General features: G+C 39.6%; 3 protein-coding genes across 4 annotated transcripts; 1 reads left to right on the top strand and 2 right to left on the bottom strand.

Annotated features, from left to right (window-relative positions):
* Window positions 1-19: 19 nt before the first annotated feature.
* rad9a (RAD9 checkpoint clamp component A) lies at window positions 20-4637 on the bottom strand. 2 transcript variants are annotated; one of them, XM_068714878.1, is made up of 12 exons: window positions 4320-4637; window positions 4142-4212; window positions 3920-3993; window positions 3728-3776; window positions 3167-3281; window positions 2895-2994; window positions 2537-2643; window positions 1843-1949; window positions 1625-1689; window positions 1343-1441; window positions 641-884; window positions 20-464 (listed from the first exon to the last, which is right to left on the bottom strand). In XM_068714878.1, exons 1-12 carry the CDS (start codon window positions 4351-4353, stop codon window positions 354-356), a joined length of 1176 nt encoding a protein of 391 aa, XP_068570979.1. In that variant the 5' UTR covers window positions 4354-4637; the 3' UTR covers window positions 20-353. The 2 variants fall into 2 exon arrangements, with proteins under 2 accessions (XP_068570979.1, XP_068570980.1); XM_068714879.1 differs by lacking the exon at window positions 3920-3993 and having other exon boundaries at window positions 4320-4337.
* zgc:113229 (uncharacterized protein LOC550612 homolog) lies at window positions 4131-12514 on the top strand. The gene is made up of 7 exons (XM_068714877.1): window positions 4131-4219; window positions 5873-7350; window positions 7443-7588; window positions 8827-9229; window positions 9429-9561; window positions 9671-9882; window positions 11081-12514. The coding sequence occupies exons 2-7, from the start codon at window positions 6469-6471 to the stop codon at window positions 11333-11335; spliced, it is 2031 nt and encodes a 676-aa protein (XP_068570978.1). The 5' UTR covers window positions 4131-4219; window positions 5873-6468; the 3' UTR covers window positions 11336-12514.
* Window positions 12515-13202: 688 nt separating this feature from the next.
* p2rx3a (purinergic receptor P2X, ligand-gated ion channel, 3a) lies at window positions 13203-20345 on the bottom strand. Its single transcript, XM_068715446.1, has 12 exons — window positions 20212-20345; window positions 18760-18895; window positions 18474-18545; window positions 17834-17903; window positions 16947-17043; window positions 16771-16848; window positions 16492-16633; window positions 15302-15438; window positions 14823-14916; window positions 14147-14212; window positions 13986-14063; window positions 13203-13835 (listed from the first exon to the last, which is right to left on the bottom strand). The coding sequence occupies exons 1-12, from the start codon at window positions 20343-20345 to the stop codon at window positions 13707-13709; spliced, it is 1233 nt and encodes a 410-aa protein (XP_068571547.1). The 3' UTR covers window positions 13203-13706.
* Between the last annotated feature and the right edge of the window lie 436 nt (window positions 20346-20781).

Genomic DNA, 20781 nt, shown 5'->3' with positions numbered 1-20781 from the left:
TTGAAAAATATGTTTCTTTTATTTAGAGGAGCTTTTTTTGTTGCACCTAGATCACAAACCGAACAGACTTTGAACAAAAATAAACAGCAAGTGCTTCATGTCCAGTTTCACATAATCCCATATTTTCAAGTCCATCATTAAACATTATAGTCGGATAAAACATTGCAATATCCTTTTCAGTACTGTCTTTGCATATCTTTGCCCATGTAAAAAGAAAAACGATCCCCGTACAGCAGCTGTACAGGCTGGTAAAGATGGGACATGAGGGTTCAAGGTGTCTTTTCTAGCGCTGCAGGCGGCATGTGTGTAAATGAACAGGTTCATCTGATCCAACAGTCCACTGTCACGCCGCTTCACTGTGCGTCCTCCTCACTGTCACTGGCCAACACTTCCTGACTTGTCACCGGTTGAGTGGTCATCTGAGAGGACGGGGGAAGCACCGATCCAAAGAACAAGGAACAGAACTGTGAGAGGAAAAACAAGTAAATTAGGTTGGTATTACATCAATAACTATAAAAACACAATGCCATATGAAAAGTTAACAGCTGTTAATATGGAAAATAATTTTGTCTCAGCTCCATCTGTAATATATCTATCTACCAGATTTTGAATTAGTTAATTCATGAATGTGAACAGATACCTTCTTATTAGGTGGTCTGCCTGAATCATCTTCCTCCTCCTCCTCCTCCTCCTCGCTGTGTAGCCTTGTCCTGTGATTGGCTGCAGCACTCTGTCTCGAACATGTAGAATCAGCTGACGGGGGTGTGGGCGGACCTGTGACAGAGGGACCTGGTGCAATACTGGTATCCATCGCGATGAGGTAGCAGTCCATGTCGTCATTCATGAAGTCATCAGGAGGGGGGGGCGGCGGCGGCGTGCATGCTCTGAGGAGACAAGACAGGAAGAGATATAGTTCATGGTAGTTATGAACTGAGAGCTGAGTTCATCTACTAATCTTGTTCCTGTTTCATGAAGATGAAGGTTTCCCTGCTCATCCAAATGGCTTCTTCAGTCCAAATATGAAAGGAAAGAAATCTGTCGGGACACCGACTAGTGGACGAAGACACAAATACAGACACTTTATCAAAAGTCTTCTGTAAGTGATGTCCCTATGATCCAGAACGGGCTGGCTAGCAAGCTGGAGGAAATTGTGTTTTCGACAGAGATCACAGGTGATTTAAAGGAAGCTTTAAAAATGTGGATGAAATCCAAACCGAAAACGGCAATAATCCCAATCCTACATGTTTATGATCTAACTTGTGCTGCATTTCTGAAAAGTGAAGACTGCGAAGTGTTGAAAATTCCCATAATTTTATGCATTCAGTTTTTGTTTGAGCTTTACCGCCTAGTGTTGTTTTTACGGTGGTTGGGGTCATCAGAAAGCGTGGCCAGCACAAAGTTCCCCTCCAGCACACTGTCCGTTACTGAAAGCACTACAGGGCTGACACACACACACACACACACACACACACACACACACACACACACACACACACACACACACACACACACACACACACACACACACACACACACACATACACACTGTTAGCATCAGTACATCAAAGTTAAACAATTAACTAGCTAAGTGATTAACTAGCATATGTCTGTGAAGCATGTTTACCTGCCCGGTTCATCAAAGTACATAGAAATAGGGAGACCAGTAGACTCTGCAAACACTAACAAACCCTGGAGGAGAGATGACAAAAACGTTAATCAATTCAAGGAGATTTTCTTTTTTTGTTTTTAAATGATCATCGACAATTTCACGATTTTCGCCTTCCAGACTAATTTCTTCTCTTCTGTAGCTCCATCACCCCTCCCTTTGCCCATTTGTCTCACCCGTAACTCCTTCAGACAAAATGTGACGCTGTTGTGAGCTTGGACAGCAAAATGGTCAAACTCGTCTGAAGCCAGACACAGCTCAGTCAGCATGGCCTTAGAGCGGTCTGAGAGGGAGACAGGGGAGCAAGAGAAGCAGGAAGAAAAACAAGAGGGAATGGAGGACAAAAGCAGAAACACAATAAAAAAATGAAACTTATTTTTTAATAAACTAATAAATATTCTTATATTATTTTACTGTTAACACGCAGAGTTGAGAAGACTACACAGTGCAATTCTGCTGTTCTGTCTTTCTACCACAAAAGGGCACCACTGGCTTCAAATGCATCCCTTTTTTTTTTTTTGCATTACTTCTCCATGTCATTAACATAATAATTCATATAATTTACATAATAGTGTATATATATATATTTGTAATACAAAGCTCCATTAAAAATAAAACGACTTTGGGGTAGTGGGATTAGTAATTAACTAATTTAATACACTCAAGATATGTTTATTTTTCCTTGTTTTTTTCTTTTATTATGGAAAGTTTTCAAAATTCCTGGTTTACTGTATTGGCTGTATAGACTCAATACACCATTTGAAGCATATGAATAAAAAAAAACCTGGATTTTGATCTTCTTTATTCTAAATTACTTGAATATCCGATGTAAGGTTAGTAAGATTTGTATAAATAAAAAAATAGAGTCACCAGCTTCTTCCTCCACATGGTTCCTGACCCACATCCGGTCATCGCTCACTGACACCGTCACTTCTTCCAGAGACGGCGGGAAGTGAACGACTGTGTCCACCAGCAGCCTGAGATCAAGGGAAGACAAGAAGTGAGATGTGAGTGACTAACGACATAAATTTCCTTTATTTGGAAATATTATTTATTAATTCAACCAACCAACCAACTGTAGTCTAATAGTGTCTGTATCAGCTTCCAAATCCCAAATTTCTCAAACACAAACAAAACAATTGGTAAACAAGAGTTCAAGTCAGAAAGAATAAAAAAGATAAAATCTCTCTTATCTTTGTAAAAAAAAATGTAGAAAGGTTTCACACACCTGGGATGTGATCTGAACACATTGGCATAGCTGTCTTTATCGAACACGGCCTGCAAGCTTTCGCTGTCCTGGAAAGACAGGTTATGTGTCTTCATGAGGCCTGCAGAGAAAATACCAACACGAACGCTTTGAGTACACAATCACGTAGAATACAATGAATGACGCGCTTAAATGACTCAAACATGTGTCAGTATGAATGAGATGTAATCCTTTTTAAAATCATCCACGTTAAGCACCGTGAATCCTCTGAGCAGGAAGTGAAGCACAGGTACCGTGTTTGCAGTGCAGGGTGAAGGTGAGGCGGTTTTTCTGCTCGTCCAGCTCGATGTGACACTTTTCCACCGTCTTCTCCAGAGTCGCTACAGATCTGAATACGGCCTGCACACTCTGGCTCACACAGAGAGGAACATACGAAGGGGTTAGAAATAAATATAAAAAGACCACGAGTTTGTGAATGTGCACTGAAATATTCTGGTAATAACCCAATTAAGCTAATACTCTACACTGAAGCTGACATGACAGCCACATTTATGGATATTTTGGACATGTATGCACCTTGCACACTTGCACAGCATTCTTTGCATGTGACAATACAACTGCTTGGTGACACATGCCATATACAACTGTAAAAAAAAGGAAGCACCGCGGTCATGCAAAATGCACACAAAATAACAAGGTTGTACCACAGTAGCGACACGACAGGAAAGAGCCATTTAAATTGAGTACAGATAGGGTTGATGATTACAGTCCATGTCAATGTATTGTATGCGACACATAAACTGTATAAATAATTGAATTAAAGATCCATTGCTCATCTCTTTCTCTCGCCACACCTTTATTGCAATCTTGCAGCGGAAGGTGTGCCCACTGGGGATGGTGTACCTGCACACACAAAAAAAGGGAGGGGAAGTTGGCTTAAAGCTACTATTATAAATGACACACATAAATGTGATGTTCTGTGACTCAATCTCGGACACACACACACACACACACATCACAGTGCCATTTATGCACACAGTCTGCACCTGCTGAAGAAGAGTGGTGCAAACAGGAAGCAAGCATATGCCGACCGAGAGGAGTTCACAGACCGCAGGGCCAGCTACGAGAGAGAGAGAGAGAGAGAGAAGAAAAAAACCCGCTAATCAGCACCATACATTGACGCAATGTTTGCACCAACAGGAAGCAACAAGACTATATGCATGGCAGGAGGAAGTGTCGGTGTACATGACAGTATCAGAGCAGCTCACCCCATCTTCCTGAGGCTCCACATAGAGCTCATCACCGATTCTGGACAGAGAATGGATGGCTTTGGCCAGCACTGGACGGTACATACACACACATATACAACATCATTAATAGCTCACTGTTGTTGTGTACTTATTGCGTAGTTGAAGACAGGTTTGAAAAGGCAGGAAATCTTTTTACCTTTTACGTTTCCTCCCGTCACGATGCAGTCCATCTCAATAAACTAACGTTACCGTCAGATAACGTAAGTTACTACTCTTCCTATTAAGTTAGCAAAGTGGGCTAAAAGTTACCCGGAACTAGCGGGTTAACACCTCCAAGAACGGAATCAGTGGGGTTTTAATAGTTTGCACACCGAGCAATAATCCTCCTGGTACCGAAAACATATTCCGTTTAGTTATAGCTCTACTCTTACGTTTTATTTTCAACAGCGGTGCGATTAAGCGGCATTTTCCACCGATCTTTGCGTTGTTTACGCCGCCATTACCCGCTTTCTCACTGATGACCAATCAGAGAGACTGAAAGTCAAAGAGGCGTGGTTTGAACAAGCGCATGCGCAGTGTGTTTCTAAATTGACATTTTTAAAGCTGCATATTTTTCGGTTACATGTGGTTTGATATTTACAATCCGCTTCGTTCTAAATACATGACTGTGTATGAAAGTATTTGATATGGTATTATTGTGTAAATAAATGCAATCATTATGAATAATTTGATGAAATGTTGTACTTTATGTGCTGGAAAGTGGGCTATGTAAGTGTATCCCTGACTTGTGTGTGTACAGTATTTCCATCTTATGCCACTTTGTACTTGTCTTTCAGAGGCAGATACTGTAAGCTACTCTTACCTCCGTTTAATTTATCTGACAGCTGTACAAGTTACTGTGCAGATTTTAAACACTAAACATATGATCATTTAAAAAATATATGATTTTATACTTTATATTGGCTACACCTCCATCAGTAACATTAAAATACTGCTTCCACATGAATTATACAGCAATGATAATCCAGTAATATAATATTCATATACAATAATATAACAATCGGATAGAGGACATTATGCATGAGTACTTTTACTTTTTTTAATTACTTACGTATATTTTGCAGAAAATACTTTTGTACTTTAATTTATGAAAAGATCTGAATGCAGGACTTTTACTTCTAACAGCATTTTTACATTGTGGTATTGCTACTTTTACTTAGTAAAGGATTTAAGTAACTCTTCCACCACCACCTTTTATATACACCTCTGTAAATTCATCAAATCACTCCCTTGAAATACTTACTATTTTACTTCGTATGTATATCTTCTTGGGGTTACTTTCATTTTATTTTTGCTAGTTCATTCAAACTTTTTTGAACTCTGCAGTGTCCTGTAGTGTCATATGGGAGTCATATTTTATTCTTAAATAACAGTAAAGTTAAATTTAAATTTTATAGAGTTTGCAAGGTTTGTGTAAAAGGGGTTATTGAAAGGGTCATGGGGGCATTTTCTTATTTCTTTTATTCTAAAGACACATAAATAACAGGTCCTCACTAAAAAATGCCCTGTAATTACAACTCAAGGGTCATGGTGGGAAGAAAGAGGGTGTGTGCACATGGGAGGGAGCCAGGGAGAGAAATGGGAAGGAAGGAAAGGCAAATAGAAAGAGAGAGAGAAAGAGAGAGAGGAGTGTCACTGTCAATGCAAAATTATCTCACCTCACTGGTCTTTCTCGCTGGCCTGCTTTAGAGTCTGAGGAACGCTGCCACGCACCGTCTCTCCTCCCATCACCATTGATATAAATGGCTGTTGCTGAAGAGGTGTGACTAAAACAACATTTGTGTTCTGAAACCACGGACGTTTGGTGAAAGAGAAAACACACGAGAGGACTAAAGTCAGGAGCAGTTTTGTGTTTGGTTAAGGTTTGCACCAAAACAACACAAAAAGAGACAGACTGCTGCTGAAACTTTTGTGGATTATGGAGGATTGGAGGCAGTATGAAAGCGAAACATCCATGAGAAGAATTACTATTCTAGCTGAGGAATTTAAACCGTAGGAGATGGACCTGGACATGTTCTATTTACGTTGAGAAACTCTGAAGAAGATAATGGAAAAAGATATGAAAACAAAGGGAAGCCACCATCACAGGAGTCTGAAGGGCTGACGTGATTCACACACAGCTAATTTCTTCTGTCATGGTCTCCAGTCTCTTTTTAAAGCAACATATTACATAAGACTGTGTGGAATCCATCGCTGGTTAGCGGACTATATTGTTGTGTTTACACTCATTGTTGACATGCTTTTCTGTGAATCCTGGATTTGATACACAGCAGTTCTGTTCCTAGATGTCTCAGTCACATGATCCAAAAGACAATCAGGCCTTGCTGCAGTCCATGCTGCAGAGACTGAAGCTCCAGCCAGGGAAAGAGGCCCAGGCATACCTGCACACACCTGTACCCACCACAGCTGCTTGGGGGCAAAATGGAGAAAGAGGAGCCTCCAACCTCCAGAGAGTAAACAGCAGTCCTGTAAATGGCTTTGAGTTCGGTACCAATGGTATCCCATCAAAACAGTTTGGGATCTCTGCTGCGGAAAGTAACTTTGGCCTCAGAAGTGGGGAAATACAACCACCAGGCCATGGCTGTGAAGTGGACAGGGGTCCTATTTCCTCCCCCTCCCAGAAAGACAACATTGATGCTGACACGGGTGAGGAAAGGGTGTTGGGACAGGCGACTCAGCCTGGTATCACCCCAACAGGAACAGGGCAGCTGTTTCCTGCTGAATCACTTAAGGATGCTGATATCACTTCCTTTGAGAGGACTGATGGGGCGAGGGGGAGTTCTGGCGGTTCTGCAATGACAGGACACATCCCTAGCAATAATGATGGTGTCACAAGCACGGGACAGAATCAGGACCAGGACCAGAGTTTTACACCCAAAGTCTACACGTGGGCCTTAAAGCCCAAAGATGCAAATCTTGCCACAGAAATTCAAGAGAATGAAGCATTGCATATGGGAAATGGAGGATTTGAAGCTTTGGCCAAAAATAAGGACATGCAGATTGTTGCGACAGACAGTGGCTCAAGAAGAAAACATCTATCGTCTGAGAAGAAAACAAGGAGATGGACTCAGAAGATCAAGGAGAGATGGAGGGACAGGCCGGGGAGTTTTGGCAATAAAGGAAAAAAAGAAGGAACAGTACATCAGAAGAGCGAGCAAGGACTTCAAGTGAGTAGTTGATTTTGATTTTACTTAGTTTCTTAGTCAAAATTAAAAAAATATGAACTGAAGAGTGAAACTGCACCTTTTTTATTTCATAGATTTCACCTCAAAACCAGCTGTTGACATCAGAAAATGTCATCAACACATCGAATAAGGTGGAAGAAAGGACCCTTCCTTCACTCAACAGCAGCGATCCCAGTAACGCTCCTCCTACAGAAGACGGCACTAATGAAGTATTTTTGAGGTACTCTACCAACAAATTGTCCTTGAAAATGTAAAAGAAGACACTCAAACCGGTCCTGAAGTCAGCAGACACAGGCTAAAAGTTCATGCAGTCAGGTTTTGTTGATTCGTCTCTCAGCCTTAGTGACATCAGTAAGATATGTTAGGTATTTTTGAGACATTTCCAAGCATAGCTGTAATATTAGTTTGGGCTGATTTTTGTGATGTGTCAAACACACCCCGGTCACTGACAGCGTCTGTCATCAGCCATCTTTAGTCACACTTTCATGGTGTGATAAGTCTCATGGAATGTTCACAACTGCACAGCATAACATAAAGGGAAACAGCATGAAACTGATATATGCATACACACACACAGATATCCTCAATCACCCTTAAAGATGATTCTTGATGATGAAGGTAGTCAAAGAATCCCATTAAAAGATAAAAAACCAACCTCCGTCGGTTTTTTCCTACCCTGTGTATTCTCTGGATCAAGTCTATTTGTTCAGACTGAAGACTTTATCTTTAAAAGTTTGTCACAAATGTAGAATTTCATTTTTTAAAGACGCTCAGTCATTTCCTCAAACAGCTGGACACAGTAGTTTTTTTGCACATGTTACTCAAACGGGACTAAATAGAGCATTTGTTGGGGACTATTTTCAGCCGTGGATTAATACACACATGGTGCACTAGTGAGTATTTACAGCAGCAGCACGGTGTATGTGGGACTGACTCAAAGCAAACTACAGTGTCCATGTTCATCACAATAAAGAAACGTGTCCCCTAGAACAACGGAGAGGCTAAATGATGTGTTTATAGTTTTTCAACAACAAGGGTGCTTTATGGCACAAAGGAATAAACTAGCTATTTCAGGCTTTGGCTGCAAAGACTACACTTTTAAAATGGCTCAGTAATTTCCGAAAACAGCTGGGCACTGTAGTTTATAGCAAATGTTACTCAAACATAAGTAAACTGTGTATTTGTGGGGGACTATTCTCTGTGGGGGTCATTTTCCTACACATTCAGTATACTGTATATACATATACTGTATATATATATATATATATAATTTAATTTGATTGATTGATTGATATACACATTTGGTGCTTTAGTGAGTATTTACAGCAGCATGAAGGCATTTGTGGGATTGATTCAAATTGATAAAAAATGTACTTGACTTGAATGTTATTCTGATTTTGAGGCTGAGGTAATTCAATGTGCTGCACTGACTTTACAAAATCTCTTCTCTTGTTCCAGATCAACCCGCGACTTTGAGTTTGGCCTGGGCTCCTTTAGCTTGCTGGAGGAGATCGTCACGGGTCAAGAGTGGGCCAGGTTCCTAAACCCCAACCAATCAGCCGCCTCAGCCAATCAGAGACCTTCAGGACTCAAAATCCCACCAAATCCTCATGGTAGTGGTCAATCATCTCTGATTTTGAACCAACAAGGAGATGTGAACAACCAGTGGGGCTTCAAGGGAACTGAGGCATCCCCAGATTTAGATTTCAGCAGGGCACAAATATCACCTGATGCTTTCCAACCTGTCAGCATGGACGTTTCAGAAGGAAAACAAGCTGCAGTACGCGACGTTCACAGTAAGGCCGATCCATCAGAACCAATGGAGCATGGACACACCCGTAGACCTCCTTCGTTTGCAGAGGTTAGATCTAAATTGTACTACATAATATGTATGTATGTAGTACATAATATACTATTTCAACAGATATCATTTCATTAAAAACATATTCCTCTAAAAATAGAACCAAAATGAAGACACCCTTAGGCACATTTCCTAAACTCTAATGAATTGTATTTTCACTCATGAGTTGGTCACCATGTTAACTTTTTATTTTTTTCAGCCTAAAGTTATTCTGGAAAACTCAGTGCTGAAGAGCAGAGTCTACCTCAACAGGAAGAGACAGCACCAGTCAGCTCCTAGAGACGAGACGCTTCACATGGAGAGAATACGTGATGGAGAAGAGGCAGACAGAGGTCAGAACAACTTAATACTCTGTCTAATCACACGTTTCAGGCAAGAGAGTTTACAAAGGTTATGTCCGTTGTAGCTGAAAACTCAATGCTCTTGTCTCTCATCTCACAGAGGGGTTCATGCCTTCAATGAGCCTAACAAGCAACCACGTGATGGAGGAGACAGGGGAGTCACAGCGTATTAACCTCATGCCTTCATACATCCTAAACTCTCCTCCTCCATTTCTCTCTCCATTCACTCCTCTTGCTCCTGCACCTCGGGGTGTCCTCAAACACTCCATATCCCAGGATTCACATTCCTCAATGGAAACTGTGACGAAAAGGGTAAGTTGACAAAAAGTGAATTTGTTTCACACTGCCTCCTGGTGGTATAAAATGTAAAGATACATTTGATATGCTAATTCTAAGCAGGTTTGGGTGTGCAGTGTGTGTATACAAGTAAAGTATGTTGTTTTCTTGTATTCTAACTGCAATATATATATATATATATATATATATATATATATATATATATATATATATATATTTGTAGTATGGAACTCAGAGATGTGAAATATTTGTAGTGGAAAATACTATTTAATAGTACCGAGTGAGTCCTATAATACTGAATACTGAAATAAGGAACATTGAGAAGAGAAGCTTGTCTTTGTATTTATTCTCTACGCAGAGAAGGCTCATCACACAGAGTGCCGGTATGCCGTCTGTGGGATGGAGAGAGCCCTGTGTGCAGTCTCAGGACAATCTTTTAAAGGGTTGTTCCACAGGGGATGGGGGGGAAGACATCTGCTTCTAACTTAAACATGCAACTAAACAGTTGCTGCACTAAACATTTTACGGCTGATCCTAATGTCCGTGGTTTACTACCTCTAAGTTCTGCACTCCCATTCAGTTACTTCCTTTGAAGGAAGCTATAGCAGACATCCCATACTGTCTTGTCAAACATTGAATAAAGCACTTAAGAGAAGTCACAGTCAAAAAGTACTTAGCGCAATGGAATTTTCGATCAGATGTTGCAGCTACAGTAGATGAAGTTGAGGAACTCAAAGGTTTTGTTTGAAAATTAAGATTATTTTAAAAGTAGCTTTTTTTTAATACACAATGGAAAAAGGAAACTCATGGAAAAACAGATGAGGTTATAGACATTTTGATAGTTTTGTCTGCACAATATCATGTATTCTTAGATTAAATTGTCTATTTTGTAATTATTGGCAACACTTTAATTTTCATTTCAGTATGGTTTCTGAATAATTTTGTAATCATTTCTGAGAAGTTTCTTGGAAAGATCAATGTAATTTGGTACTAAAAGAAAAAATATAAATGTCACTGATAGAAATGCTTCATTTAATTTAAGTTCTAATTAATTATTTATTTTTTTTAAATTAGAAACTTCACAATTGTTGAATTTACGTTTTGGCAGTTTGTGCTCAGCTGAATAAAATTGAAAAGACTTTTTTTCTCTCTTTGCCACGTTCTCTTCATCTTTCATCTTTCCCTTTCTCTCATTCCTCTCATCCTGGTTCAGAGGCGAGTTGAGGAGAACCGGCGGGTTCGTTTTTCAGAGGAGGTGGTTGCAATAGCGTCCCCAGAGCTAGAGTCGTACGCTACAGACTCGGAGGAGGGTTCGGAAGAAGAGGAGGACTCTGTGGCAGAGCATAAGTGTGAGGAGGAGCAGGCAGCGATAGAGCAGGTGGCAGCAGCAGCAGCAGTACGCCGGTCTGCTCTCCCTGCCTGGATACGGGCTCTGAAGAGGAGGAACACAGGGAGGAAGCACAGATAGAGACTGCACGACTGCAACTTTGTTTGCTTCTTTCTGGACACTTAAAGTTTCTTAATGCTCCTCATCCGTCTCCAGATCACCACCACTCAAAATGATAATTGATCAAATGTTGAGAGTATTTCAAACCTTTGCAACTAGAGCCAGAATTATTTCCCCTCAGCTGTTTTTTTTTTATCCATGCTCTCTTCTCTGTCTGTCTAGACTGGATTAGGTATTAAATAATCGCAATATGGATAATATAAGTATAATAAATGTTTAGTCGATTTGGTTACTGGAGTAAATATTCTTCCACCAGCTTTTATCAGAAATGCTGTGGTCCTCCTCCCCCTCCTTCAGTGTCACACTGGCCAGCAGCAGACTGTCTCTTGGTAATGGCTCCCTGTCCGGCCATCCTGGGAAATTAACCCCAGAGGAGGAAAAAGACTTTGAGCTGAAGCAGTGGCTGCAGACTATTGGTGGTTTCTGGTCGTCTGCTGCTCTCTGCTCAGCTCTTGAAGTGCTGAAACCTTATTTTGAAGCCATTTGCTTGCAGTCATTACTTATAGGATAGTACACCCTGCCGATATTATCAGCCTCTGTTTAGTTTTTTTACACTGTAGCTACAGTGATGCTTCAATTTGAGTATTGCAACATGGGAGACAGTGGAGCTACAAGACAAATATTAAAGAAACAGTTTGATATTGCTTTCTTTCTGTGAGCCAGATGAGAAGATTGATACCACTCATGTTTGTATGAGATTGTATGTTTAACTCGGATCTCTGCTGTCTACTAGTCTGGTATATAAACCCTGTAAAACCTCACCAGGATACCTGCTTCCCCCTGCCCTCAGTCTTCGTTCTAAGCTGTAGCTTCATATTTCCAGTACGGATTGTTATCCTAGAAATGGGTGCTGGAAACTGTGTGTGTTTGTCTACATTGTCCCCTCAACATGAAAAACTAGAGAATATATTCAAAAAGAAAACATCCTCCAGCACATTCATCTTTTCTTCTTAGCCTTCCAGTGCTGTTATAATAGTCTGAAAACTATTTGTTCACTCTGAGCACAGACGAGCTGCAGCTTTGCTTAAAAGATTGACCAGAGGCAACATTCATAGAGTACTTTATAGTGATGTGTATCATATTCTGTCATTTCCATTACATGTATTATATTGATTTGTGTGATTAAATTAGTACATTAAACTTTGTGGCTAACTGCTATCCATTCCTCCCCTCACAGCTATCTTCTCCCGTAAATCACTGTCAGAGCCATTAAGAGGCTCTTTAGCTGATCTATTAGTGCCCTGGTCACAGTTTATAGTGGAGCAATGGGCGGGCGAGGCGGGGGGGGGGGGGGGGGGGGGGGTTATTAAAAAGTACAGTATGTGACACAAAGCGCAAGAAATACTGACAATCATGTAAACCAGAGAAATAAATAGAGGAACAGAGAATCATAATGCCATTTTGGATTGAAAAAAAGGAGAAAGATTTGTCCATTAGTCAGTACAGTAACATCTACTGCATGTCATCGCCAAGAAGTGGACTAATAATGGCCCATTTGTAAACCTCAAACCACACACACGTTTATCCTTCTGCAGACCCCTCTCATAACACACACACACACACACACACACACACATTATTTACCATGTCTTTACACCATTTGGAGACTCTTTAGTGCTTTTATTTGTGCATGACAGAAAAGAAGGGTGGTGAATGTGTAAACATGACACAAAAGAGAAATTCTCCAAAATGTTACACAAATACTAGCACTGTTGTTTTTATATATATATATATATATATATATATATATATATATATATATATATATATATATATATATATATATATATATATATATATATATATTGAACATGTTTTTTTAATTCTGGCTCGTTCGAGCGAAGCTAACAGAAAAGGAGAAGGGGATTTGTTCAGCTTTAATATGTTTGGCTGACAAACATGAGGTTACAGTTTATTGTAGCTGTAAAATGAAACTGCTGACAATAAAATAACATGTTTACTACTGTATATTGCCCTCCAAGTTTAATTGCTGTACCTTTAACTAAGCTTTATCTAAATGGTGAAGAGCAGGCCATTCATTGAGTTTCATCTTAAATCTTCTCAGGGGAATTTTGCTTGCGTGTTGCTAACCAGGAGGCTCCAGTTATTGTTATCAGCTAAAGGCCATTATTCTTTTCTTCTGACTCCCACTTCTTGTTGCGAAACTGCAAAGATCGTAGCAACGTTTTTACTCAATTCCACAAGCTTGCCAAACTAAAACTGACTGCAAGATCCCGACAACCAGAAAAGGCATAACAAATCTTGTTTAATCAGACAGTAAGGGAAAGAGAAAGAGAGAGGAAAGTCCATTTCTTCAGATTGTTGTTGCTAGTCAGATAGGTTGCTCAGAGGTAGCGAGGGAAATGGCTCCAGAGTCATAGGAGCTCTTGATACCTGGTTTGAGTGACAGCTGGCTGCCTGGGCTCTGACTAAGGGATGCTTCTATTTGAGCCTCCGACACCTGGATGAAAAAAAAAAAAAGGTCTATGATGAAGCTCCTAGAGGAAAGCTCACCTGGACTCAATGCTTTGGTGAAGCTCACTCTGCCGTTAGTGTCTATACATATTGATAGTCGAAAAACATGCAAATGTATTATAAAAACATTAACTACCTCTTCAAACTTCTTGGCTTTGTACTGGTCTGCCCCTTTCAAGAAGTTTAGTAGGATAATGTCACAAAGAACCGTACCCTGCCGACACAGATATAAAAAGTGTTATCAAAGCTTACAGTATCAAAACAAATACAGTCCTTAGCCTGATCAGATTTTCCTACCAGTCCAACAGAGGTGAAGGCAGCTACCAAGTTGATCAGTGTTGGGATTGTGTTAAACTTTCCTGCCTGGAAGAGATGGAGTCAGTTTAGATGACGTAATGTACAACAGATGTGCTCTCTCCAGAATATATAATATTCTATAATATTTAATACATTTGAATTAAATGATACCTGTGTTTCACTTTTTAAAACAATGTTCCGCACAACTTGCTTTTAAAAAAATTATAGGTTCTTAAAGATGATGATTTTGATGTACTTTACAGTCATGAATGGAGATGTTAAAGGAATAGTTTGACAATTTGAGAAATATTTTACTTTTTTGCTGTCCTGTTGAGAGTTACATGAGAAGATCAAGAACACTCTCACATTTATAGGATGAAAATTAAGATACCGCCAGCAACCGCTTAGCTTAGCCTGACTGGAAACGGGGGGACAGTTAGCCTCTAAAGCTTACTAATAGCACGTTACATTTTGATTTATTCCTAACAAAACCAAATTCTAAAAATCCAGCGTTATTAGGAATCCCACTGCTCTTCATGCCACGACCCGCTCTACAAAGCTGGTTGAGGCAGAGACGATTGGTTAAGGTTAAGCATTAACCAGGGCATAGGACCTGAACAATCCGGTTACTAGTACCTCTGCGACCCTGGACACATGACAATGCAACACAACTCACATTGCCAGTGACCATAACATCAAAGCGTATGGCATATGCTTTGTGAAGTGTCCGAAATTCAGTCCCATTCTCTGTCTTGTAATATTTGGCAAATCTGCATTCAAAGAGAAAGAAAAAAAGTGACCAAAGGAATGAAAAGGAATGAAGAGATTCGACATGAAGAGGAAAAATCAGCCTCACTACATTACATTACATTACATTACAGTCATTTAGCAGACGCTTTTATCCAAAGCGACTTACAATAAGTGCATTCAACATTGGTAATCAAAAGAACTACTAGTCACCAGAAGTCATAAGTACATTTCCTTTTCCAAACAAGCATCTAAGAGCATGAAGCAGAGCATAACTCAGAGCCAAAGTACAGTGCAGAAACAAGAAAAACAGTTAGTGCTATAAGTAATACGAATACAATAAGTGCAACAAGCTAGTATGAAAACAATAAGCGCTAAGTGGAAGGCTCAGGGTAGCAGGGTAGCTACCTGAAGTTGTAGCCACTGGAGATGGCATTCTTGGCAAACGGTGCGTCCAGTCGCGTGAATGAGTACTTGGGTTGACAATTTTCAATGTCCAGGTCCAAGTTACATTTCCACTCAATATTTATTCCTATTTCTCCACCCTGAAAGAGAAGGATGAGGAAAAGACAGACGCACATTGAAGCACTAAGTAATAGAGTAACCTCTAATGTTCAGAGTTTTTTATTTGCTCAACCGCTGGTTTGTAATAATTAGGGTTATGTCACACCAGAAAGAAGCATAGTGAAAATAATTAGTGCGTCTTTGTGAACTATTTTTTTCTAGATGCTCTGTGACAAACTAACAGACGGTTAGCAAACACATTAGCTTGTTAGCTTAGCTCCGTCGCCAAAGGGACAAACTGTGTTTGTACAATTGAATACTGTCTCATAACTGACAGCTCTTTTGTAGAGCATTATATACTCCAACAAAAGGAGCTTTAACAAAAGTAAATGGTGCAACACAGAGATGTAATAAGCTACTCTCTGTCCCTTCAAAGATCATTACTGTCAAGACAACTTGCACGGCACAAATTTGCAACGACTACTTGCAGTGATTCCATCGGAATTAGTTGAATTTGCCGAAATCTTTTGCCATTTTAAACACTGGTATTGCCATGCCATGAGGTCAGGTGATGGTGAGGGAGGGCTCTTTGTTTATGTTCTCATGTGTGTGATGGAATGAAACTCTTGTGACAATTTAATAAAATTTTGTTTTTCCTTTATGACCACTGGGTAGCCCAGCAAACGGTCGCAGTAAACATGTGGTTAACACTGTGAATTCAAACAAAAACACTTGTTTATAATTTTTAATTTAGTTAGGTCTACTTAGGTTTAAGAAAAGCAGCCTTTATACTACGTCATCACACTCCCGGAGCATTTTCTCTGAGCGTCTAATAATGAAGCTCATAGGTTTACATTGTAGTTACGTAAAAGCCCGGTTCATCTCATATAGATGCTAAAACGTGCCCTGTGCGTTGGTATCAGACGCTGAGGGACGTAACAAAGCATCGGTATTTGTTGCCCTGGGAATGAAACAAAACTGTGTCTCTGTGTAGTTTCTAGCACAGTTTAGAACATTTTAGCCTTGAGGCTGAAGAGTTATAGAAATGTTAAGAAAAAATAAAAAGGAAGGAGGAGATAGAGGACGGATAAGACCTTGTTTGCCAGGTTAAAAACGCTCTGCCCAGTGGTGGTCAGCACATCGATCACACGAAAGATGGGGCAGTAGGGGTTCGTCTCCGGATGGTAATGACATGACTTGATTTCGTCTTTTGTCATTGAGGAGTGAAAGTTCCCCCTGAGGGAAAAATATTTCATGTTTATGAAATGATCTTAAAGGAGCTTGTACCAGGTTATGTGTGATTATTACATATTTTCTACACAGTTGTTTCAGTTGCTTAAATTTGAGAACGTGTGTGTCTGTGTGTGACCGACCTGGTGACATTGAACTTTGGAAAGCGAACACTGTTTTTGATGAAGATGGTGAAGTTTTCCACATCCATCATCGGTTCGCTGGCAGGATGTTGACAGAGAAGGACGTTAAGTCTTTCATTCAGGACGTGTTGTCTTGTGCACAAGCATCTGTGTGTGTGCGTGTGTGTATATCTTACATCTTAACTTTGTCGTCCTCGGCTGGACACCATCCTTTAATCTCGCAAATACCCATAGTGGCATTAGTGGGGTAAAGGCAAACACCTGTTATTTGCCCTGGTGGGTGAGACAGAAAGAGCAGGAATGTCAGTTAAAGAGAGACAATCTGGTTTATTGGTTAATACAGAGGCAGCCATAAGAGTCTTCTGTGCATCCCTTGCAGTGTGCTTACTTCCTTTGCTTTCTGCTTTTACGTCACTGTTTTACTTGACTGACACCTAACCTTCACCACCACTAACAAACTTTTGTTGGTCATCAGAATTAACAATAATCCATATGATCTAGCAGACAATCTTAGGTTTGAAAAAATGTGGCCAAAAATGTATCAAGTGTAAATTGGCAAAGTAGGCCGAACATTAAACTGAACATAATCAAAAGGTCATGTAAACACTTGGCCTTATGTTTAATGTATAGGATTTTAAAATTACAAAAAACATCTCTGGGATTGGCTCATTCTTCTATAAACAAAATCCCACATCAGCAGAATAATTTCAAACATGCTATTATACTATGACAATCTATACATATAAACTTTAAAGGAGGTCTGTCAGCCAGATCAAAATCTTGAGAAATTCTAAGGGTATTCTGGGATTTATTGCATGTTTAACTGATGGAGCCTCTGCACTGTTTTTGTGTTTGGAAGCGCAGGATATTGAGTGTACTTGAAAATAGTTTGCCTCTCTGGTTAGCGGCTGCCGGCTGGAGCATTCTCGCCCCATACTGGACCAACTACAAAAATGATTGTCCACATTATTCACTTAGCCACAAAAACATGGGGAACTAGGTTTAAAAAATAGCTAAGGTACCCTTTAAAATCCTTGATAATGACATGAAAGTTTAGGCTCACCGTTGCTATGGATGCTTTTTGTATGGTTCATGCAGTCTTCATTTGTGGTACAATCAAACCCTTTTGCCACCTGAAACACGCACACAATAGAAACTTAAAATGTGATATCATACATACACTCAACCCTTATTTAGATTCCCCACTTTCACAAAAGTATCGTTAAACATTATAATAGAACAAATGTAACAATGATGAAGTAAGCAAGTACGCTAGAACATATGTGACCATGTTCTTGTTGCACTGCATTTCTTGAATTGGCCTTTCTAAGAACCCACTTTAAATAATTGCTCTGATTTGAAACACCTGTCCTGTCAGTCAGGCGACTGTCAAGGTTGCAGTTTGACGTAATGTCAACCCTAAATTGAAATAAATGGTTGAATTGGTGTTATGACGGAAGTCCTTTGACTTTAGACAATACAATAAATATAGAGGAATAAAATAAATAAGTATAACGGTTAAAACATTAACTGGACAAATAAAAAATTAGGGTAAACACTTGTAAAGCACTTTGAAGAAAAGGTTTTAAGAAGTGATTTAAAAGATGTTTCTAAGTCGGCAAGACTTTCATCATCATGCAGGGCTCTGACTGCAAGAGCGTTTTACGATGAAGTGAAACTGAATGATTTAAATGTGTCCTCACCTCTGCACAAGTTCCCTGAAACTGATTTTCTGTGATGATGACTTTGGTCATGATGCAGAAGACACCTGCACCCTGAAACACAGCAGAACAGTAATATATTCTGTATTTCTATGAAATACAATGATCAAAATGTGCCACGTATGGAAAAATGAATCAATCCGTACACTGACAGACAGACAGTTCATCATAAAACTGATATCAAAAAATGACATGATCAACTCTCAGATTCTTCACATGCACCTCAAACCACCAGCAAACCTTTCAGTCCAGTGTGGGCATCACACACCTGTTGGGGGAAGACATAGTCGGCCACATCCATCACTTGGTTGCTATGGTTTCCGAAGCCTTTCACTTTGGTCATTACAGAGGACTCAATGCCGGTGTCGGTCACCTGATAAGATTTCTCGTAGATGAAGACCCAGCTGCAGGACAAAAAAGATTAACAGCAGGTCAAGAGTTCAGTTAAAGAAGTAAGTAGAGAACATGAAGTCTTGTTTCTGGACACAATTAACAGTCTTTTATCTCAAATTCAGCCTTAAAATTTGTTTTTCATTTGTGGTTTTCATTTACTAAAAATGTGTTTAATTTCTTTTACATTTTATGCTAACTTTATGCATTTTTTTATGCTTAATAACCATTTGGTCATTTCCGGCTACCATCTTTGTTTGGATATAAACATATTTTTTTTAGTCGGAGATGGATTATTTATTTCATTCAGAATGTAGAACAAAAACTCTTTAAGGAGTCTTGAAATAATTTCAGAAGTAAGTGTTGTTTAACAACCCTACAGATCACACTTTTTATGTATCTTTTTTTAAATGACATGCTTAACTCTCGAATGTAGTGAGAATACATGAGAGGCACCAACTGGGGCTAAAAGTAAATCTGATCACCCCACTACTACACAGTTAAAGATAGAAAACTATCAATTAGTTAAAAAAAATTGGCAGTTTTATCACAGATTTTGTACAGCACTTAAGTAACTTAGTACATGTACTCAAGTTCTGTACTTTTCTACACAATTTTGGGGTATTTATGCTTTACGTATATGATACTTCTATACTTCTACATTTTATAAGGAAATATACTTTTTACTACACTACAATTACTAGTTACTAATTACTCAACTATTGAGAGGAAACTATCCAAATGTATATAAATGAGTTAAAGTGTTCTCCCTCTCGACCAGATGCAACTATCAAAAGCTGCCTTTCTGTTCATGCATGTTCATGCATCAGCAATAATCTTCAAATAATTTACTTTTTACTTTTTATACTTCAGTTGCATTTAGCTGACAACACTTTTACTTGTAATGGATTATTTTTACATTGTGGTATTGCTAATCTTACTGAAGTAAAAGATTGAATTACTTCTTTCACCGCTGTTCTGCTTTTTGACACTTTCCTAGAGGGGATGTTTGAGTGTAAGATGAAAGGGAAAGATTTACATATTTTAACACTAGCTAGTGGTGTCTAGCCATTTGGAAACAGTAAACATTTTCACAGGAATTATTTCTCCTAAAAGTAGTCGCAAGGAAAACTGTTAAAAGGAGGAAATCTAAAAAATATGGCCAAAAGACCCCAAAACAAACATCTGCATGGCTAGATAAAAAAAATGTATTTTTGTAATTGGGGTGAGCCTTTACCAAGACAAGGTAATTTCACAAAGGAAAAAAAGGACAGATAATACAAAACCACAATTAAATACTACGCATGCAAAAAACCAACACATCACTGACCCGACAAAATATGAAATGATGAGCAGCTGTACAATCCGGTTGATGATGCCCACAGACCAGCTCTTGACCACCACAGACTTGGTGGTCTCATAGGTGAAGAAGTCAGTGACGCAGCCCCACACCATGGAGCCCATGGCTGCTTGTCGGTGCAAGTCAGAGAGCGACGGACGATGGGACGGGTCCCCCTGAGTCTGAGTTTAACACCTGTCCAGCCTCAACAGGTGGCCTTCAGAGAAGTGAGGTGGTAAAACTGTAGCTCACTCCTGATTCTACTGAGAGAAACAATCTCTGGTCCTGTCTTTCACTCACTCGGTGCGGCCTGTGTTCATCTGCTTCATTGCATATTTGATGGTTGGACCTCACTGTCTCTCTCCTCTTTGTTTCACTGGTTTATAACACAAACTGGACCTCCCCTTCCTTTACTCAAATGAGCTAGAGGAAAATGTGAAAGTGTTCTACTGTCCCTCCCTCTTTCTTTCTTCACCACAAATCCCCATCTCCCACCCTCTTTCTCTCACAATAAGCCAGAGATGCTAGCGCACACACACACACAATTATTCAGGGACACTA

The sequence above is a fragment of the Cebidichthys violaceus genome, unplaced genomic scaffold, assembly GCF_023349555.1.
Source record: "Cebidichthys violaceus isolate CVI_PGR_0920_01 unplaced genomic scaffold, fCebVio1.0.p SCAF_2, whole genome shotgun sequence".
In the NCBI taxonomy this organism is placed as follows: domain Eukaryota; kingdom Metazoa; phylum Chordata; class Actinopteri; order Perciformes; family Stichaeidae; genus Cebidichthys; species Cebidichthys violaceus.
Note: the sequence above shows the minus strand (reverse complement) of the source record. Positions and strands in the feature narration are given on the sequence as shown.